Source organism: Nerophis lumbriciformis, linkage group LG12 (assembly GCF_033978685.3).
Source record: "Nerophis lumbriciformis linkage group LG12, RoL_Nlum_v2.1, whole genome shotgun sequence".
In the NCBI taxonomy this organism is placed as follows: Eukaryota; Metazoa; Chordata; class Actinopteri; order Syngnathiformes; family Syngnathidae; genus Nerophis; species Nerophis lumbriciformis.
The window spans coordinates 4,694,685-4,715,893 of record NC_084559.2 but is presented as its reverse complement, the minus strand read 5'-3'; the positions used below and the strand labels follow the sequence as shown (position 1 = coordinate 4,715,893).

The window sequence follows — 21,209 nt, the reverse complement described above, 5'->3', positions numbered from 1 at the left end:
CTATTTGATACCTCGAAGAGTTTACATGTCGTGTTTTTTGTTCAATCCCAGAAAGACTGTGAGTTAAAGTTTAATTTCCGGCTGAGACCAAGTCCAAACTCATGGTGTTTTTTGAATCTGCACCAATTTCCTCAGAATTTTCAACAAACTTGGAAGTTTTTTTTGTCCAGAGGGTTATTTTGTGATTTGTACGTTTTCAGAATGTACTTGTTCTATTTTTTTGGCCAGAGTAAAACAAAGAAAACAACCTGGAGTTGTCTTTATTTTTCAGTTATCATGCCATGATTTTACCATTCCGGCCCACTTGGGAATAGATTTTCCTTTTGACACCCCTGGATCAATCCTTTGCGCTGATTCAGCCATTTGCAAGAGCGTGTGTGTGTGTGTGTGTGTGTGTGTGTGTGTGTGTGTGTGTGTGTGTGTGTGTGTGTGTGTGTGTGCGGATGATGCAACCATGTTATACACGCATGTACAATGGGAAGTGGTGATGCTGGTGAAGCTACATAAGCACTTTAGTTCTTGCTGGTCTTCTCATTTGGGCTTTTCTTCTCCTTCTCCTTCTCATCCTTCTCTTTTGGCTTCTTCTCCTCCTCCTCGTCTTCCTCCTCTTCCTCACCGTCACCTCCCTCCTGGTCCACGCCCTCGTCTTCGTCCTCCCCCTCGTCCTCCTCGCCGTCATCCTCGTCCTCCTTGTCTTCTTCCTCCTCCTCCTCCTCCGGTTTGGACTTCCTGTACGCGCCCATGGAGTACGTGCGGGACGACATGTAGGAGAAGCCCGGGTAACCGGACTGGACCATGGCGCCGCCAACGGTGCTGAGGCGGCACTCTTCGCCTTCCAGCAGCTTCCTACAAAGGACAGGTAAATGGTAAATGGGTTATACTTGTCTAGTGCTTTTCTACCTTCAAGGTACTCAAAGCGCTTTGACACTATTTCCACATTCACACACACATTCACACACTGATTTTGCCAAGCAAGGCCCTAACCAGGACCCATCAGGAGCAAGGGTGAGGTGTCTCGCTCAAGGACACAACGGACGTGACGAGATTGATAGAAGGTGGGGATTGAACCAGGAACCCTCAGGTTGCTGGCACGGCCACTCTCCCAAACTTCGCCACGCAGGTGGTATGGATTAGATGACGGGTGTCAAACTGGTTTTCATTGAGGGCCACATGGCAGTCATGGCAGAGGGCCGCTTGTAACAGTGACTAATGTATGAATTTGCCTCTGGATTTCATTAATAATTATATACGTTGTTTTAAGTAGACTGTCGGTTTTACAGTAAAAACTTTGCATTTACAACATCCATCCATCCATCCATCCATCTTCTTCCGCTTATCCGAGGTCGGGTCGCGGGGGCAGCAGCCTAAGCAGGGAAGCCCAGACTTCCCTCTCCCCAGCCACTTCGTCCAGCTCCTCCCGGGGGATCCCGAGGCGTTCCCAGGCCAGCCGGGATATATAGTCTTCCCAACGTGTCCTGGGTCTTCCCCGTGGCCTCCTACCGGTCGGACGTTCCCTAAACACCTCCCTAGGGAGGCGTTCGGGTGGCATCCTGACCAGATGCCCGAACCACCTCATCTGGCTCCTCTCCATGTGGAGGAGCAGCGGCTTTACTTTGAGCTCCCCCCGGATGACGGAGCTTCTCACCCTATCTCTAAGGGAGAGCCCCGCCACCCGGCGGAGGAAACTCATTTCGGCCGCTTGTACCCGTGATCTTGTCCTTTCGGTCATGACCCAAAGCTCATGACCATAGGTGAGGATGGGAACGTAGATCGACCGGTAAATCGAGAGCTTTGCCTTCCGGCTCAGCTCCTTCTTCACCACAATGGATCGATACAGCGTCCGCATTACTGAAGACGCCGCACCGATCCGCCTGTCGATCTCACGATCCACACTTCCCTCACTCGTGAACAAGACTCCGAGGTACTTGAACTCCTCCACTTGGGGCAAGATCTCCTCCCCAACCCGGAGATGGCACTCCACCCTTTTCCAGGCCAGAACCGTGGACTCGGAATTGGAGGTGCTGATTCCCATCCCAGTCGCTTCACACTCGGCTGCGAACCGATCCAGTGAGAGCTGAAGATCTTGGCCAGATGAAGCCATCAGGACCACATCATCTGCATAAAGCAGAGACCTAATCCTGCAGCCACCAAACCAGATCCCCTCAACGCCCTGACTGTGCCTAGAAATTCTGTCCATAAAGGTTATGAACAGGTTTATTTATTATTATTTACAACATGTTACTGTAAAATACTGTTTGTTTGTTTTTTTTACAACATTTTACAGTAAATGGAAAAACAATATGTCAGACAAATTGTATGTAAATGATCAAAAAACTTTCCGTTCGCTGAGTTCCCAGTGAACAGACAAAGAGGCTGTCTTTGTTGCACCAAGCCAAAGGCTTGTAAAATTCCATTGTGTACGAAAGGGAGGGGTTATCTTTTGTGATCCAAGACTTGCCCAAGCTCGATCCAGGACCAGTCCAAGCCCGAGGCATCTTTTTTCTTTTGTGTTAATGTGACCGAAAACAATGGCAATTGTCGGAGGCAGATATTTACATATATCCGTATTTAAGTGCTACTTCTTTAATTTCATAATCATATTACAAAATAGCTAGTGTTTTTCTTCCATTTGTGGTCTTTTGGTTGTCTGCAAATACTGTGTGCTAACCTTGAGTGTGGAATGTAAGAAAGAGAGATACTCCTTCCTCTTATCTATTCTTATGTCCAGGTGCGGAGGACAATGTGCATGTGTTTGGGCTGGAGGGACAAGAGTGCGAGGGTTGGAGGGAGAGAGATTTGATAGAGGAGAAGGTTTTTCAGTGGAGGGGGGCAGACCATCTTAGCGGCGCGATTGAATGTTCTATGCTGGACTGGTCTCAGTATATTTACAAAGCTTTGCAAATATATTACAAAATACCTATTCTGTCTCTGGTGGTTTTTCTACTCAGCTTTAAGTGTCGTAAAGAGCTTGGGAGCGAACAGCGACTTGAATTCCCTGGGAGGAACAACTGGTCCAAACGCAACACTGTTTACATACCCCCTCCCCCACCCCATTCCTTTAGAAACAGCTGTTGTTGTGTAAACAGGGAATATCCAAATAAAAGAGGAGACGTGAACCTTTTTTCGTTAGAGCGTGCTGGAGACTGTCTAGAGTACAGCCCAGACGTTTCTCCTCAAGTTGAGCCAAATTTAATTCTGTCTCTGTTTAATTCCTTGCTTCTTGTTTCGTTTAATAGATGTCATCAGTGTTTGAACCTCACACAGTACCACTATTTTTGGGGTGGGGGGGGGGGGGGTTTTACGGGAAAAAGCTGGTAGCTTAGTTGCCAGAATGTTCGTGTTAAATTTTTTACAACATTATATTGTTTATGGAAAAACAGTACAAGTTTTTTTTGTATTCTGGCAATTTAGCTGCCAGTTTTTCTACCATAAAAGCAAATGTACCGTCTTTCCATTTACAGTAATACACCGTGAAAAACCAGTGGCGGGCCGTGCATTTCCCACCTAGGCTTTCAGTGATTTGTACGTTTTCAGAATGTATTTGTTCTATTTTTTGGCCAAAGTAAAACAAAGAAAACAACCTGGAGTTGTCTTTATTTTTCAGTTATCATGCCATGATTTTACCATACTATTTTTTTTAGTCCGACTTCAAAAAATACCCTTTAAAATACCATCATTTATGTCGCCACATGACCCCGGCGGGAGAAATACTATACAGAAACACACCTGCGCACAGCTGGGCATTGAACCACCTCAATTTGTCATTAGTGTTCAAAACAAGCTATTTTTTGGCACATTTAAAAATCAATAAACCCGCATCAAAACCAAAATAATTGTATTGAATGTGAAAAAGTTTTTTTTTAATGTTGTAAATGTATCAAAATTAAAAAACACATGTACATAAGTATTCATGGCTTTTGCTTAATATTTTGTAGATGCACCTTTGGCAGAAATTACAGCCTCAAGTCTTTTGAATATGATGCTTAAAGGCTTAGATGCCACAGCGCCTTTTAGCTTTTATTTCCAAAATTGTGTACACTACTGAATTGAGGTCTTATGGCCACTTATGTGGACACTTATACTGCCATCTGGTGGTGTCAGAAGAGTACAACATACAATGGAATTTGGAGAAGAAAAAGTGTAAAAATAAGAATAAGCATGTCACTAAACATGAAGTACACGTTTGTGTATTTATGGACTAAGTACATCATATCAAAAGATGATTTTTAGTTTTTATTCTAATTAGGGTTCAATAAGCCCAAATAGCAAAGAGAAAAAAAAGAAGAAAAAAAAAGCATGTAAACAAACAACTCTCAAGTTCTATCAAGTTGGACGAAAAGTGTTGGTTTTCATCCAGGATGTCTCTGTACATTGCCGCATTCATCTTTCCCTCTATCCGGACTAGCAAAAACTGTGAATACTTATGTACATGTATTTTTTTTAAATTTTATAATGCATTTGCAAATTGAAAACAAAACAGAAAAAACCTTTCACATTGTCTGTAGAATTTTGAGAACAAAAATAAATTTCTTCCATTTTGGAATAAGGTTAATGTGGACAAGGTGAAGCGCTGTGATTACTTTCCAGATGCACTGTATATTCTCTGTTAAATGGTTCTGTGTTTATATGTTTGGGTTAATTCATTGGATTTACATGATTTGTTATAGGAAAACTTTAAACTCTAGTGCGACTTATATATGTTTTTTTTCCTTCTTTATTATGCATTTCCGGCCGGTGCGACTTATACTCCGGTGCGACTTATAATCAGGAAAAATACGGTATTTGTGTTGTTGCAAACCTGTAAGCAGCAATTTCAATGTCCAGAGCCATCTTGACATTGAGCAGATCCTGGTACTCCCGCAGGTGGCGGGACATTTCTCCTTTGGTGCTACGCAGCGCCCCCTCCAGCTGCTCAATGGTGTCCTAGAAGCAAACATGACTTTTACACAGGTGACCCGCGCAGCAGAGCGGTGGCGTCTGGGTGCGACGCGCTCACATACCTGCATGTCTCCAACTTCACCGTTATGGCGGTCCTCCATCTCAGCAATCTGCCTCTCCAGGGCCTCGTTGTGGCCCCTCAGGGCCTCGATCTCCAAGGTGCGGGCTTGCACCTGCCGGCGGTACTCGGTCAACTCCTCCTTTGAGTGCTTGATGGCGTCCTGGTTGCGTGCCGCGGCCTCCGTCACGGTTGCGAACTTGGAGCGGTACCACTCCTCTGCCTGGGCCTGGTTCCTGCATGATAGGTTCTCATACTGGGCCCTGATGTCCTTCAGGGCCGCCGCCAGGTCCGGTTTGCTCATGTCCATCTCCACGGACACCTGGACATCAGAGGGTTCCAGTGTACTTTAGTTTGGTTTAAAGCAGGGCTATTCAACTGGCGGGCGGGGGGCCAAATCCGTACACCGTACTGGCCCCCGCGCTCCGTTCAAAACTTGAGAGACAAACGCTTTAGCAGCAAATTCCTATTACCAGACCGCTTCTATGTTAGTTACCTCTCTTTGTTTATAATGTATATTTTTTGCTGGATCTACTCCATATTTTATGCTCGGCAGAGTAACCGTGTTATACTCTTCCATATCAGTAGGTGGCAGCCGGTAGCTAATTGCTTTGTAGATGTCGGAAACAGCGGGAGGCAGTGTGCAGGTAAAATTGAGTCTAATGCTGAAACCAAAAATAAACAAAAGGTGAGTGCCCTTAAGAAAAATAATTGAAGCTTAGGGAAGGCTATGTAAAACAAAACTAAAACTGAACTGGTTACAAAGTAAACAAAAACAGAATGCTGGACGACAGCAAAGACTTACTGCGGAGTAAAGCCGGCGTCCACAATGTACATCCGAACATGACATGACAATCAACAATGTCCCCACTAAGAAGGACAAAAACAACTAAAATCTTCTTCATTGCTTAAACAAAGCAGATGTGGGAAATATCGCTCAAAAGAAAACATGAAACTGCTACAGGAAAATAGCAAAAAATGAGAAAAACCATTAAAATAGGAGCGCAAAACAAGAACTAAAACACTACACACAGGAAAACAGCAAAAAAGCTCCAAATAAGTCATGATGTGATGTGACAGGTGGTGACAGTACACCTACTTTGAGACAAGAGCTATAGTGATGCATGCTTGGTTATGGTTTAAAGTCATACCCAACAATTGCGACAAGGACTTTTTACTGTCAACTGAGTTTAGTTTTTTAATGATTTCTGCTGGTGGTGTGCCTCCGCATTTTTTCAACGCAAAAAATGTACCTTGGCTCAAAAAAGGTTGAAAAACACTGGTCTAGAGCTCGGCAGAGTAACCGTGTAATACTCTTCCATATCAGTAGGTGGCAGCAGGTAGCTAATTGCTTTGTCGATGTTGGGAACATGGTTTGTCGTGATCCCAATATGCAGACGACAGCGGGAGGCAGCGGGCAGGTAAAAAAAAAAAAAAAAAGGTATCTAATGCTTAAACCAAAAATAAACAAAAGGCATTGAAGCAAAACCAAACTAAAACTGAACTGGCTACAAAGTAAACAAAAACAGAATGCTGGACGACAGCAAAGACTTACAGCGTGTGGAGCAGACGGCGCCCACTGCTGCTGACCTGTCTCCGCTCGGGATGGTCTCCTGCTGGCCCCACTATGGACTGGACTCTCACTATTATGTTAGATCCACTATGGTCTGGACTCTCACTATTATGTTAGATCCACTATGGACTGGACTCTCACACTATTATGTTAGATCCACTATGGACTGGACTCTCACTATGATGTTAGATCCACTATGGACGGGACTCTCACTATTATGTTAGATCCACTATGGACTGGACTCTCACTTTTATGTTAGATCCACTATGGACTGGACTCTCACTACTATGTTAGATCCACTATGGACTGGACTCTCACTATTATGTTAGATTCACTATGGACTGGACTCTCACACTATTATGTTAGATCCACTATGGACTGGACTCTCACTATTATGTTAGATCCACTATGGACTGGACTCTCACACTATTATGTTAGATCCACTATGGACTGGACTCTCACACTATTATGTTAGATCCACTATGGACTGGACTCTCACTATTATGTTAGATCCACTATGGACTGGACTCTCACACTATTATGTTAGATCCACTATGGACTGGACTCTCACACTATTATGTTAGATCCACTATGGACTGGACTCTCACTATTATGTTAGATCCACTATGGACTGGACTCTCACACTATTAGGTTAGATCCACTATGGACTGGACTCTCACTATTATGTTAGATCCACTATGGACTGTATTCTCACTATTATGTTAGATCCACTATGGACTGGACTCTCACACTATTATGTTAGATCCACTATGAACTGGACTCTCACTATTATATTAGATCCACTATGGACTGGACTCTCACTATTATGTTAGATCCACTACGGACTGGACTCTCACTATTATATTAGATCCACTATGGACTGGACTCTCACTATTATGTTAGATCCACTATGGACTGGACTCTCACTATTATGTTAGATCCTCTATGGACTGGACTCTCACTATTATGTTAGATCCACTATGGACTGGACTCTCACTATTATGTTATATCCACTATGGACTGGACTCTCACTATTTTATTAGATCCACTATGGACTGAACTCTCACTATTATGTTAGATCCACTATGGACTGGACTCTCACACCATTATGTTAGATCCACTATGGACTGGACTCTCACTATTATGTTAGATCCACTATGGACTGGACTCTCACTATTATATTAGATCCACTATGGACTGGACTCTCACTATTATGTTAGATCCACTATGGACTGGACTCTCACTATTATGTTAGATCCACTATGGACTGGACTCTCACACTATTATGTTAGATCCACTATGGACTGGACTCTCACTATTATGTTAGATCCACTATGGACTGTACTCTCACACTATTATGTTAGATCCACTATGGACTGTACTCTCACTATTATGTTAGATCCACTATGGACTGGACTCTCACACTATTATGTTAGATCCACTATGGACTGGACTCTCACACTATTATGTTAAATCCACTATGGACTGGACTCTCACACTATTATGTTAGATCCACTATGGACTGGAATCTCACTATTATGTTAGATCCACTATGGACTGGACTCTCACACTATCATATTAGATCCACTATGGACTGAACTCTCACACTGTTATGTTAGATCCACTATGGACTGGACTCTCACTATTATGTTAGATCCACTATGGACTGGACTCTCACACTATTATGTTAGATCCACTATGGACTGGACTCTCACTATTATATTAGATCCACTATGGACTAGACTCTCACACTATTATGTTAGATCCACTATGGACTGGACTCTCACACTATTATGTTAGATCCACTATGGACTGGACTCTCACACTATTATGTTAGATCCACTATGGACTGTACTCTCACTATTATGTTAGATCCACTATGGACTGGACTCTCACACTATTATGTTAGATCCACTATGGACTGGACTCTCACTATTATGTTAGATCCACTATGGACTGGACTCTCACACTATTATGTTAGATCCACTATGGACTGGACTCTCACACTATTATGTTAGATCCACTATGGACTGGACTCTCACACTATTATGTTAGATCCACTATGGACTGGACTCTCACACTATTATGTTAGATCCACTATGGACTGGACTCTCACACTATTATGTTAGATCCACTATGGACTGGACTCTCACTATTATGTTGGATCCACTATGGACTGGACGCTCACTATTATGTTAGATCCACTATGGACTGGACTCTCACACTATTATGTTAGATCCACTATGAACTGGACTCTCACTATTATATTAGATCCACTATGGACTGGACTCTCACTATTATGTTAGATCCACTATGGACTGGACTCTCACACTATTATGTTAGATCCACTATGGACTGGACTCTCACTATTATGTTAGATCCACTATGGACTGGACTCTCACACTATTATTTTAGATCCACTATGGACTGGACTCTCACACTATTATGTTAGATCCACTATGGACTGGATTCTCACTGTTATGTTAGATCCACTATGGACTGGGCTCTCACACTATTATGTTAGATCCACTATGGACTGGACTCTCACTATTATATTAGATCCACTATGGACTGGACTCTCACTATTATGTTGGATCCACTATGGACTGGACTCTCACTATTATGTTAGATCCACTATGAACTGGACTCTCACTATTTTATTAGATCCACTATGGCCTGGACTCTCACTATTATGTTAGATCCACTATGGACTGGACTCTCACACTATTATGTGAGATCCACTATGGACTGGACTCTCACTATTATGTTAGATCCACTATGGACTGGACTCTCACACTATTATGTTAGATCCACTATGGACTGGACTCTCACTATTATATTAGATCCACTATGGACTGGACTCTCACTATTATATTAGATCCACTATGGACTGGACTCTCACTATTATATTAGATCCACTATGGACTGGACTCTCACTATTATGTTAGATCCACTATGGACTGGACTCTCACAATATTATGCTAGATCCACTCGACGTCCATTGCACCGGTCGCCCTGTGCGTTCCTCTCCAAGGTTTCTCATTGTCCTCATTGGGTTGAGTTTTTCCTTGCCCTGATGTGGGATCTGAACCGAGGATGTCGTTGTGGCTTGTGCAGCCCTTTGAGACACTTGTGATTTAGGGCTATATAAATAAACATTGATTGATGATTGATTGATTGAGTATCCCAGGTTTAAAAGAGTCTTAACTTACATTCCAAATGTTTCAAGCATGGTTCCTGAGAACCAGCGTCCTCTGCAGTGGACATTTCGTGTTTTGACCACTGCCGAATTGAGCGTTTCGACCAAGAGGAGAAGAATTAATAAGTATTTTTTTAAATACATTTTTATCCAATACCATTGAAAGAACTGAGATGAGCAGGATTTAGAACCCATGCAAATGAGTGTGTGCCCACTGCTGCACGGCTGAAAACTGCTGACTCAGGCTTCTTTCGCCGCGCTGTCAATTGCTTACACGGCAGTAAAACTCTCTGTGAGGCAGCCGCAAAAAACCCTGGAGAAATCTACCCGGCAACCGTCCCTCTTGTCGCAGCATTTCATGCATTGATTCCACTTCTATGCTTCTGCTTTGTCATGCAATGATATCAGCTTACAGGTTCAACTGTTTTTTTTTCAGTCTGTAAATGCACAAAACTGTTTTAATATTATGTTAAAAAAAATTCAAGTGTCGAGTGAAAGTCAAGAGGTCTATCTGCATGACTGCTGTCCCTCGGGAAAGGCCACACCCTCGGATTATGCGCCTTTTTTCTGCGCATTTCTCCCCGCTCTGCCCCCACCCCGCACCTTCATGCTACCTAATGATGGATGCATGAACACGACAGTGGGTGTGTTCTCCTTTTCTGTGCAGCTTGTTTTATAATTGGCTTGTGGCACCAAAATAGAATTAAAAATAAACTAACCGATAACAATACTTTGTCACCTGTATTCTTCTGAGAGCCAGCGTCCTCTGCAGTGGACGTTTGTGGACATGCGTGACTTGGCTATTGTGTCCTGTAATTTGGTAGGACTTCTAAAAAAATAATAATTTGAGGACATTATGCAAATGTACACTGCAGAGGACACAGCCTCTGGGGAGTTTATAATCATATTTTACTGTTTTTTGCGTCGGACTAGTTCTTCCTCCAAGGGAATCTAAGTTACTGGTCAATCCCAAATTCTTTCGATGACATATATGCTGAGTAAGAAGGACCATCAAGACAGAATTGGAATATTTTCAAATTTATACCAAAGCTTTGGGAGATCAACTTAATCAATACATTCATATCGGTTGCGCTAGTTGATCTGGCATTCAACCGGAAAGACCCACCCCCCAGAAAATAATGCCTATCCTTCCCCAACACTGATAAGATAAGGAGGGGGATGCATCTTTCTCACATTCTAATGCCTAAAACACTACACAGACATCTGCAGACAAAGAGAGACTGGTAGAATACACAAAGGAAAAGTACCAAATACTCTAAACATGTCTATGTGAAAAGAAAGAACTCTTAAACACATATGCCTCCTCCACAGTTGGCAATATTTAAAAAAATGCATTGTTATTTTTTTGTTTTTTGTTCATGAGGCCCAGAAATCCTGTCTGCATTAGAAAGTTGTCACGAGTTGTGAGGGTCTCGGGTGGCACTGCAGAGCCATAAATTAGCCGGTGCGCGTGACTAAGGTGCAGGATGCGGGGACAAGACTCAAACTGGGAAGGAGCCGAGTAAACCGATGACATAAAATAGAGCAGCAGTTCTTTTTTTTTGCACCAATTACCATCCCAGAAAACAATTCAAGTAGCACCATATTGACCAATACAGTAGCAAGTGTATTTTATGTTTTTTGGGCACTTTAACATTACCTCAGTTTGAACAGTAACACTGAGTTTGAATATTTATTAGGTGATTCTTTTGGTGCACCACTAGATGGAGTTTCCATACCATGCTTGGCGTATTGATATAATGGTCCATACAATTTGCACTTCCACCGCCTCCATTTTCTAATTGGCTTAATGGTTTACAATTATCTATCAAATCTTGGAGGATGATAAAGAGTACAAAAGCCCTTAAATTGATATCCTTGTTAAAAACATTTAAAGTGATTTAGGTAGCCCTTTTTTCCCATATTTTGGTAACACTTTAGTATGGGGAACACCATTAATTAGTTTCTTATTAACATGCAAATTAGTAACATACTGGCTGTTAATTAGTCATTATTAAGTACTTATTAATGCCTTATTCTGCATGGCCTTATTATACAACCAGTAAGCCATTAACTAAGAGTCTTCCCTCAATAACCTCAGAATTATTGCTTATTAGTAACCCTAACCCTTATATGTTCCCCTAGTGTCCAAATAACTCTAAATTAAGTATTTGTTACTTTAATAAGCAACTAATTAATGGTGAATATGTTCCCCATACTAAAGTGTTACCCATATTTTTTAATTATTATTATTCATTTATATTTACTACTCTCTCTATTTGCTTTTGTTTTCTTTCCTTGACATGTTTCGCCGATGCTGAAAGTGCCTTGACTTTTGTGTGCATTTGTTGTTCAATAAAAAAAAAATTGAAAAAATTGAAAAAATTGAAAAAAATAAAGAAAAAAAATTGAAAGAAGAAAAACTATTTTTTTAAATAATTACATCAGTGCACTACACCCAGGTGCGCGATGTAAAAACATTTTAAAAATTTTTTTAAATGTTTTGAAAAATATGGAAAAAAATGAAAAAATATTTTTAAAAACATTTTAAAATACAAAAAAATGTATACAAAATTCCTAAATGTTTTTCAATGTTTTAAAAAAAAGTAAATAAATTACTAAAGAATTACTAAAAAAATTACAAAAAAAAACCTATTTTTTTTTATTGTTAAAACATTTTAAAAATATATATTTTTTAATTTAACATTTTAAAAAATTACATAAAACTATTTTTTTTTATTGTTAAAACATTTAAAAAAAAAATTTTTTTTAATTTAACATTTTAAAAAATTACAAGCAAAAAAAGGTTTGCACTCCACTTAGGTGAATGTTTTGCAAAGTATGAAAAAAAAATTTTACTTTTTTTTTAATACAAAAATATTAAACAAAATTAATACAAAAATATTAAACAAAATTAAAAAAAAATTAAAACATTTTTTTAATTCAACAAATTTTAAGAAATTACCAAAAAATACAAAAAAATTACTAAAAAATTACCAAAAATTACCTAAAAATTACCAAAAAAATACCAAAAAATTACCAAACAACTACAAAACAATTACAAAATGTTTATAAGTTTTTTTAAACAATTTTTTAAAAAAGGAAAAAATAAAAAAAGGTAAAAATGTTTTCTAAAAATTAAAAAAATTATAAAACTTTTTTATTTTTTTTATTTGCACTCCCACCCAGGTGCGCGACGTACCTGCGTGGCCTGCATCGACGACTGCATCTCCTGCAGCTCCTCCTCGTGGACCTTCCTCAGGAAGGCGATCTCGTCCAGCAGCGACTCCACCTTCTTCTCCAGCTCCAGGCGCGCCAGGGTGGCGTCGTCCACGTCCTTGCGGTAGCCCTTCAGGGCGCCCTCGGCCTCCTCGCGGAGTCGCGCCTCCTCGTCCAGCTTGTCGCGCAGGCGCTCCAGCGCCTCGCTCATCTGCACGCAGTCCAGGTGCGCCTGGCTCTTCTCGTGGGTCAGCTCCTCCACGCGCGCGCGCAGCTCGCGGATCTCCTGCTCGTAGAGCTCGTGGAGGCGCGAGGGCTCGCTGTGGCGCTGGCGGAGCATCGTCACCTCCGCCTCCAGCACCTTGTTCTGCTGCTCCAGGTGGTGCACCTTCTCGATGAACGACACGAAGCGGTCGTTGAGGCCCTGCAGCTGCTCCTTCTCGTTGGTGCGCACGATCTTCAGCTCGTTGGTCACCGCCGTGGACTGGCTCAGGTCCGGCATGGAGTCCTGCATGGAGAAGAGCCGCTGCCCGGGCGCGGCGCTCCGGCGGTAGCCGCCGCTGGAGGAGGACATCACCGCGGGGGAGCCGTACGTCCGGCTGCGGTACCCGGAGGAGTGCACCCGGGACGGGCTGCCCAGACCGACGCGCCCCGACCGCGGTGCATCGCCGAAGATCTTGCGGTAGGAGCTGCTGCTGCTGCTGCTGTACATCTCGCCGGAGTAACTCATGGTGCGTGGAAGAGTGAGGAGGAGAGTTCCACGCCGGGTCCCGGACAGGTACTTTTATAGGCAACGCGCATGCGCATCGTCCGAGAAGATGGGACCAAACCTGCAAACTCATGCAGAAAAAAAAAAAACCCCACGACACTTTAAGTGAAAAACCTCCACTCAATCGGTGCCTCTTTTTTTTCATCTTTCACATTTCACACTTTTTATGCATCACTAATAAACTATTTTTCATTTCCACATGGCGACATTCGCGCTCTCCTTTGCGGGGATGCGCTTGTCACGTGATCATTAGGATGCTGCAGTCTGCCCCCACCCGCCCTCCCACGCCTCTGCAACACTTTTTGTCGTGGAGTGCCAACTTGAGAGTGTGGTCACGGTGAGTGTTCATTGCAACAATATCATAAGTTGCAATGTGAAATGCAGCGGCAACACTTTGGTATGGAGAACTTATTAAAGTAACACATTTAGAGTTATTTGGACACTAGAGGAACATATTAGGGTTAACGTTACTAATAAGCAATAATTAAGAGCCAATATGTTACTAATTTGCATGCAAATTAGTAACATATTGGCTCTTAACTAGTTATTATTAAGTACTTATTAAGCCGTATTCTTATTAAGCCTTATTCTGCATGGCCTCATTATACAACCAGCAAGCCATTAACTAAGAGACTTCCCTCAATAACCTCAGAGTTATTGCTTATTAGTACTAAGTAAAGAAGTTGTTGTATATGATTCTCCCTTTAATACCACTTTGTAATTTTTTAATTTTTATTTAGTAAAATTTTTTTTGTTTTTGAAACAATTTTTTTAATGTTTTTTCATTTTTTTCATATTTTATTATTGTTTTTAATGTTTTTACATCGCTCACTTAGGTGGAGTGCAAACCTTTTTTTTCTTTTTTTTGTAATTTTTTTTCAATGTTAAAACTTATTTTTTAATTTCTTGGTAATTTTTTTTGTATTTTTTTTGTAATTTGTTTAATTTAAAAAAAAAAATTTAAATTTTTTTTTTAAAATTTTTTTTTAATTTTTTTGTATTTAAAAAAAAAAGTAAATGTTTTTTCATTTTTTTCATATTTTTCAAAACATTTTTAATTGTTTGTAATGTTTTTACATCGCGCACCTGGGTGCAAACCTTTTTTTTTTTTTCTTCAATTTTTAAAAACAATTCTCAATTTTGTTTCAAATTTTTTTATGTATTTTTTCAATTTATTCCATTTTATTTTTATTTTTTATTGAACAACAAATGCACACAAAAGTCAAGGCACTTTCAACATCAGCGAAACATGTCACGGAAAGAAAACAAAAGCAAATACCGAGAGTATTAAATAATAATGAATAATAATAATAAAAAATATGGGTAACACTTTAGTATGGGGAACATATTCACCATTAATTAGTTACTTATTAAAGTAACAAAGACTTAATTTAGAGCTATTTGGACACTAGGGGAACATTTTAGGGTTAGGGTTAGGGTTAGGGTTAGGGTTAGGGTTAGGGTTAGGGTTAGGGTTAGGGTTATTAATAAGCAATAATTCTGAGGTTATTGAGGGAAGACTTTTTGTTAATGGCTTACTGGTTATATAATAAGGCCATGCAGAATAAGGCATTAATTAGTTTTTTTATTTTTTTCATATTTTTCAAAACTTTTTTTAACGATTTTACATCGCACACCTAAGTATAGTGCAAACCTTTTTTTGTTGTAATTATTTTCTATTTAAAAACATTTCTAAAACATTTTTTTATGTTTTGTTATTTATTAGCAATTAAAATAAATATATATTTTTGTAATTGTTTTGTATTTTTTAGTAATTTTTTTGTAATTTGTTTAATTTTTTTTAAACATTTTAAAAAAAAATTGAAATTTTGTTTTATTTTTTTGTATTTTAATTTTTTTTTTTAATGTTTTTTCATTTTTTTCATATTTTTCAAAACATTTTTCAATTGTTGTAATGTTTTTACATGGCGCACCTGGGTGGAGTGTACTCATGTAATAGTTTTAATTATTAGTATCATTTTTTTTCTATTTCTTTTCTTTCTTTTTTCTATTTTTTCTATTTTTTCTCCTTTTTTTTTGTTGAACAAGAAATGCACACAAAAGTCAAGGCACTTTCAACATCAGCGAAACATGTCAAGGAAGGAAAATAAAAGCAAATACCGAGAGTATTAAATAATAATGAATAATAATAGTAAAACATATGGGTAACACTTCAGTATGGGGAACATATTCACCATTAATTAGTTGCTTATTAAAGTAACAAAGACTTCATTTAGAGTTATTTGGACACTGGGGGAACATATTCTAAGTAACAAAGACTTAATTTAGAGTTATTTGGACACTAGGGGAACATATTAGGGTTAGGGTTAGGGTTAGGGTTACTAATAAGCAATAATTCTGAGGTTATTGAGGGAAGACTCTTAGTTAATGGCTTACTGGTTGTATAATAAGGCCATGCAGAATAAGGCATTAATAAGTACTTAACAATGACTAATTAAGAGCCAATATGTTACTAATTTGCATGTTAATAAGAAACTAATTAATGGTGAATATGTTCCCCATACTAAAGTGTTACCAATGCAGAAACTAGCATTTCTTGTACATTCATCCATCCATCCATTTTCTACCGCTTGTCCCTGTCAACACTGTAATAGTAGTGTGACATTGACTGAAATAAGGTGTCTCTGGCCTTGGTGCTGATTTCAGAGGGACCACACCCCTACACACACACACACACACACACACACACGCACACGCCCCTACATACACACATACACTCCTACATACACGCACACACACACACACACACACACACACCCCTACACGCACACACACACACACACACACACCTACATACACACATACACACTCCTACATACACGCACACACACACAGACACACCCGTACACACACGCACACACACCCCTACATACACACACACACACTCCGACACACACTATGAGATTTTACACACACACACACACACACGCACACACACACACACACACACACACACTCCTATACACACACACACACACACACGCAAACACACCACCTACACGAACACAACCCTACACTTACACACACACACACACACACTCCTACACACGCGCACACACACACACACACACACATACACACACATTCCTGTGTTTGTTACCTTCTTGGGACCGCGGAAAAATGCCTACCTCTTTAGGACCACCCTTTCTAGATATATAAAGATGTGTATTTACAACATTAATAATATATACATACTATGCAAATATAAAAACGCTTGTTGTGAAAAATGAGTTGGAATTTCACAAGAAAAACGTGGAATTTTGGCAGTGTTATAATTAAAGTCGTAATTTTACTCGACGCAAGTCAAAATTTTACAAGAAAAACTGAACATTTGCGCAATATTACGATAAAAGTTGGAATTCAACTCAATAACAGTCGCAATTTCACAAGAAAGCTAGGCAAATTTTACGAAAAGTGTCGTAATTTTACTCGACAAAAGTCACAATTGCATAAGAGAACTTTAACATTTTGGCAATAGGTAAGTCCTTCTTTTGCTGCCGTCTTGTTTTATCGTATATTGCTGCCTTTGCTCCTGTCAATGTTTACTTTTGTACACACATTAAATCAACAACAAAAAAAAATCCGGACTTTGGAGCAATGTTCACGGACTCTAGTATTTGGCTCTCTATTAGATGCAATGGTTTTCCCGTATTGGGACCATGATTTCGGTCCTAACTTGTTCACACCTCCTCATATGGAAGCTACTGTACCTTGTTGATGTCTCAAGAAGGGTAAAAATACAAGAACACACACACACACACACACACACACACACACACACACACACACATACACACACATTCTTGTGTTTGTTACCTTCTTGGGACCGCGGAAAAATGCCTCCCTCTTTAGGCCCACCCTTTCTAGATGTATAAAGATGTGTATTTACAACATTAATAATATATACATACTATGCAAATATAAAAACGCTTGTTGTGAAAAATGAGTTGGAATTTCACAAGAAAAACATGGAATTTTGGCAGTGTTATAATTAAAGTCGTAATTTTACTCGATGCAAGTCAAAATTTTACAAGAAAAACTGAACATTTGTGCAATATTACGATAAAAGTTGGAATTTTACTCAATAACAGTCGCAATTTCACAAGAAAGCTAGGCAAATTTTACGAAAAGTGTCGTAATTTTACTCGACAAAAGTCACAATTGCATAAGAGAACTTTAACATTTTGGCAATAGGGAAGTCCTTCTTTAGCCGCCGTCTTGTTTTATCATATAATTCTGCATTTGCACCTGTCAACTTTTGTACCCACATTAAATCAACAAAAAAAATCTGGACTTTAGCAATGTTCACGGACTCTAGTATTTGGCTCTCTATTAGATGCAATGGTTTTCCGTATTGGGGCCATGATTTATGTCCTAACTTGTTCACACCTCCTCATATGGTAGCTACTTTTCCTTCTTGATGTCTCAAGAAGGGGAGAGATACAAGAACACACACACACACACGTACACACACATTCTTGTGTTTGTTACCTTCTTGGGACCGTGGAAAAATGCCTACCTCTTTAGGACCAGCCTTTCTAGATATATAAAGATGTGTATTTACAACATTAATAATATATACATACTATGCAAATATAAAAACGTTTGTTGTGAAAAATGAGTTGGAATTTCACAAGAAAAACGTGGAATTTTGGCAGTGTTATAATTAAAGTCGTAATTTTACTTGATGCAAGTGAAAATTTTACAAGAAAAACTGAACATTTGTGCGATATTACGATAAAAGTTGGAATTTTACTCAATAACAGTCGCAGTTTCACAAGAAAGCTAGGCAAATTTTACGAAAAGTGTCGTAATTTTACTCGACAAAAGTCACAATTGCATAAGAGAACTTTAACATTTTGGCAATAGGTAAGTCCTTCTTTTGCTGCCGTCTTGTTTTATCACATATTGCTGCCTTTGCTCCTGTCAATGTTTACTTTTGTACACACATTAAATCAACAACAACAAAAATCCGGACTTTGGAGCAATGTTCACGGACTCTAGTATTTGGCTCTCTATTAGATGCAATGGTTTTCCCGTATTGGGACCATGATTTCGGTCCTAACTTCTTCACACCTCCTCATATGGAAGCTACTGTACCTTGTTGATGTCTCAAGAAGGGTAAAAATACAAGAACACACACACACACACACACACACACACACACACACACACACACACACACACACACACATACACACACATTCTTGTGTTTGTTACCTTCTTGGGACCGCGGAAAAATGCCTCCCTCTTTAGGACCACCCTTTCTAGATATATAAAGATGTGTATTTACAACATTAATAATATATACATACTATGCAAATATAAAAACGCTTGTTGCGAAAAATGAGTTGGAATTTCACAAGAAAAACATGGAATTTTGGCAGTGTTATAATTAAAGTCGTAATTTTACTCGATGCAAGTCAAAATTTGACAAGAAAAACTGAACATTTGTGCGATATTACGATAAAAGTTGGAATTTTACTCAATAACAGTCGCAATTTCACAAGAAAGCTAGGCAAATTTTACGAAAAGTGTCGTAATTTTACTCGACAAAAGTCACAATTGTATAAGAGAACCTTAACATTTTGGCAATAGGGAAGTCCTTCTTTAGCCGCCGTCTTGTTTTATCATATATTGCTGCCTTTGCTCCTGTCAATGTTTACTTTTGTACGCACATTAAATCACAAAAAAAAAATCCGGACTTTAGCAATGTTCACGGACTCTAGTATTTGGCTCTCTATTAGATGCAATGGTTTTCCCGTATTGGGACCATGATTTCGGTCCTAACTTGTTCACACCTCCTCATATGGAAGCTACTTTTCCTTGTTGATGTCTCAAGAAGAGTAAAAATACAAGAACACACACACACACACACACACACACACACACACATTCTTGTGTTTGTTACCTTCTTGGGACCGCGGAAAAATGCCTCCCTCTTTAGGACCACCCTTTCTAGATATATAAAGATGTGTATTTACAACATTAATAATATATACATACTATGCAAATATAAAAACGCTTGTTGTGAAAAATGAGTTGGAATTTCACAAGAAAAACGTGGAATTTTGGCAGCGTTATAATTAAAGTCGTAATTTGACTCGACGCAAGTCAAAATTTTACAAGAAAAACTGAACATTTGTGCAATATTACGATAAAAGTTGGAATTTTACTCAATAACAGTCGCAATTTCACAAGAAAGCTAGGCAAATTTTACGAAAAGTGTCGTAATTTTACTCGACAAAAGTCACAATTGCATAAGAGAACTTTAACATTTTGGCAATAGGTAAGTCCTTCTTTAGCCGCCGTCTTGTTTTATCATATATTGCTGCCTTTGCTCCTGTCAATGTTTACTTTTGTACGCACATTAAATCAACAAAAAAATCCGGACTTTGGAGCAATGTTCACGGACTCTAGTATTCGGCTCTCTATTAGATGCAATGGTTTTCCGTATTGGGGCCATGATTTATGTCCTAACTTGTTCACACCTCCTCATATGGAAGGTACTTTTCCTTCTTGATGTCTCAAGAAGGGGAGAGATACAAGAACACACACACACACACACACATACACACACATTCTGGTGTTTGTTACCTTCTTGGGACCGCGGAAAAATGCCTACCTCTTTAGGACCACCCTTTCTAGATATATAAAGATGTGTATTTACAACATTAATAATATATACAAACTATGCAAATATCAAAACGCTTGTTGTGAAAAATGAGTTGGAATTTCACAAGAAAAACGTGGAATTTTGGCAGTGTTATAATTAAAGTCGTAATTTTACTCGATGCAAGTCAAAATTTTACAAGAAAAACTGAACATTTGTGCAATATTACGATAAAAGTTGGAATATTACTCAATAACAGTCGCAATTTCACAAGAAAGCTAGGCAAATTTTACGAATTTTACTCGGCAAAAGTCACAATTGCATAAGAGAACTTTAACATTTTGGCAATAGGTAAGTCCTTCTTTTGCTGCCGTCTTGTTTTATCACATATTGCTGCCTTTGCTCCTGTCAATGTTTACTTTTGTACACACATTAAATCAACAACAAAAAAAATCCGGACTTTGGAGCAATGTTCACGGACTCTAGTATTTGGCTCTCTATTAGATGCAATGGTTTTTCACTTGTTCACACTTCCTCATATGGAAGGTACTTTTCCTTCTTGATGTCTCAAGAAGAGGAGAGATACAAGAACACACACACACACACACACACACACACACACACACACACACACACACACACACACACACACACTGCAGTGTCCCCGCCTCAAATGTGTGCACCAAACACAATGCAAAGTCATTGCAATAAAACACCTTTTCCAAAAAGGCTTCTTCTCTACACGTGTCAAATACTCACATTTTCCATCAGAATAATCACACTTTTACATTTCCAAACATTTAACTATAAAAGAATAAA

The 21,209-nt window shown here is 39.3% G+C and overlaps 1 protein-coding gene across 1 annotated transcript; it reads right to left on the bottom strand.

Annotated features, from left to right (window-relative positions):
• Nucleotides 1-119: 119 nt before the first annotated feature.
• On the bottom strand, nt 120-13,612 carry LOC140679241 (low molecular weight neuronal intermediate filament-like). Its single transcript, XM_072914241.1, has 4 exons — nt 12,971-13,612; nt 5,001-5,318; nt 4,799-4,923; nt 120-846 (listed from the first exon to the last, which is right to left on the bottom strand). Exons 1-4 carry the CDS (start codon nt 13,559-13,561, stop codon nt 513-515), a joined length of 1,368 nt encoding a protein of 455 aa, XP_072770342.1. The 5' UTR covers nt 13,562-13,612; the 3' UTR covers nt 120-512.
• Between the last annotated feature and the right edge of the window lie 7,597 nt (nt 13,613-21,209).

What these genes read in the sequence shown, in the direction of transcription:
- LOC140679241 (XM_072914241.1), bottom strand. Translation starts at nt 13,561, where the DNA reads ATGTCCTCCTCCAGCGGCGGCTACCGCCGGAGCGCCGCGCCCGGGCAG. An exon ending in CGTCGATGCAGGCCACGCAG is followed by an intron (nt 5,319 to 12,970) that starts GTACGTCGCGCA and finishes TCTGATGTCCAG; the next exon opens with GTGTCCGTGGAGATGGACAT. An exon ending in ATTGAAATTGCTGCTTACAG is followed by an intron (nt 847 to 4,798) that starts GTTTGCAACAAC and finishes TGTCCTTTGTAG; the next exon opens with GAAGCTGCTGGAAGGCGAAG.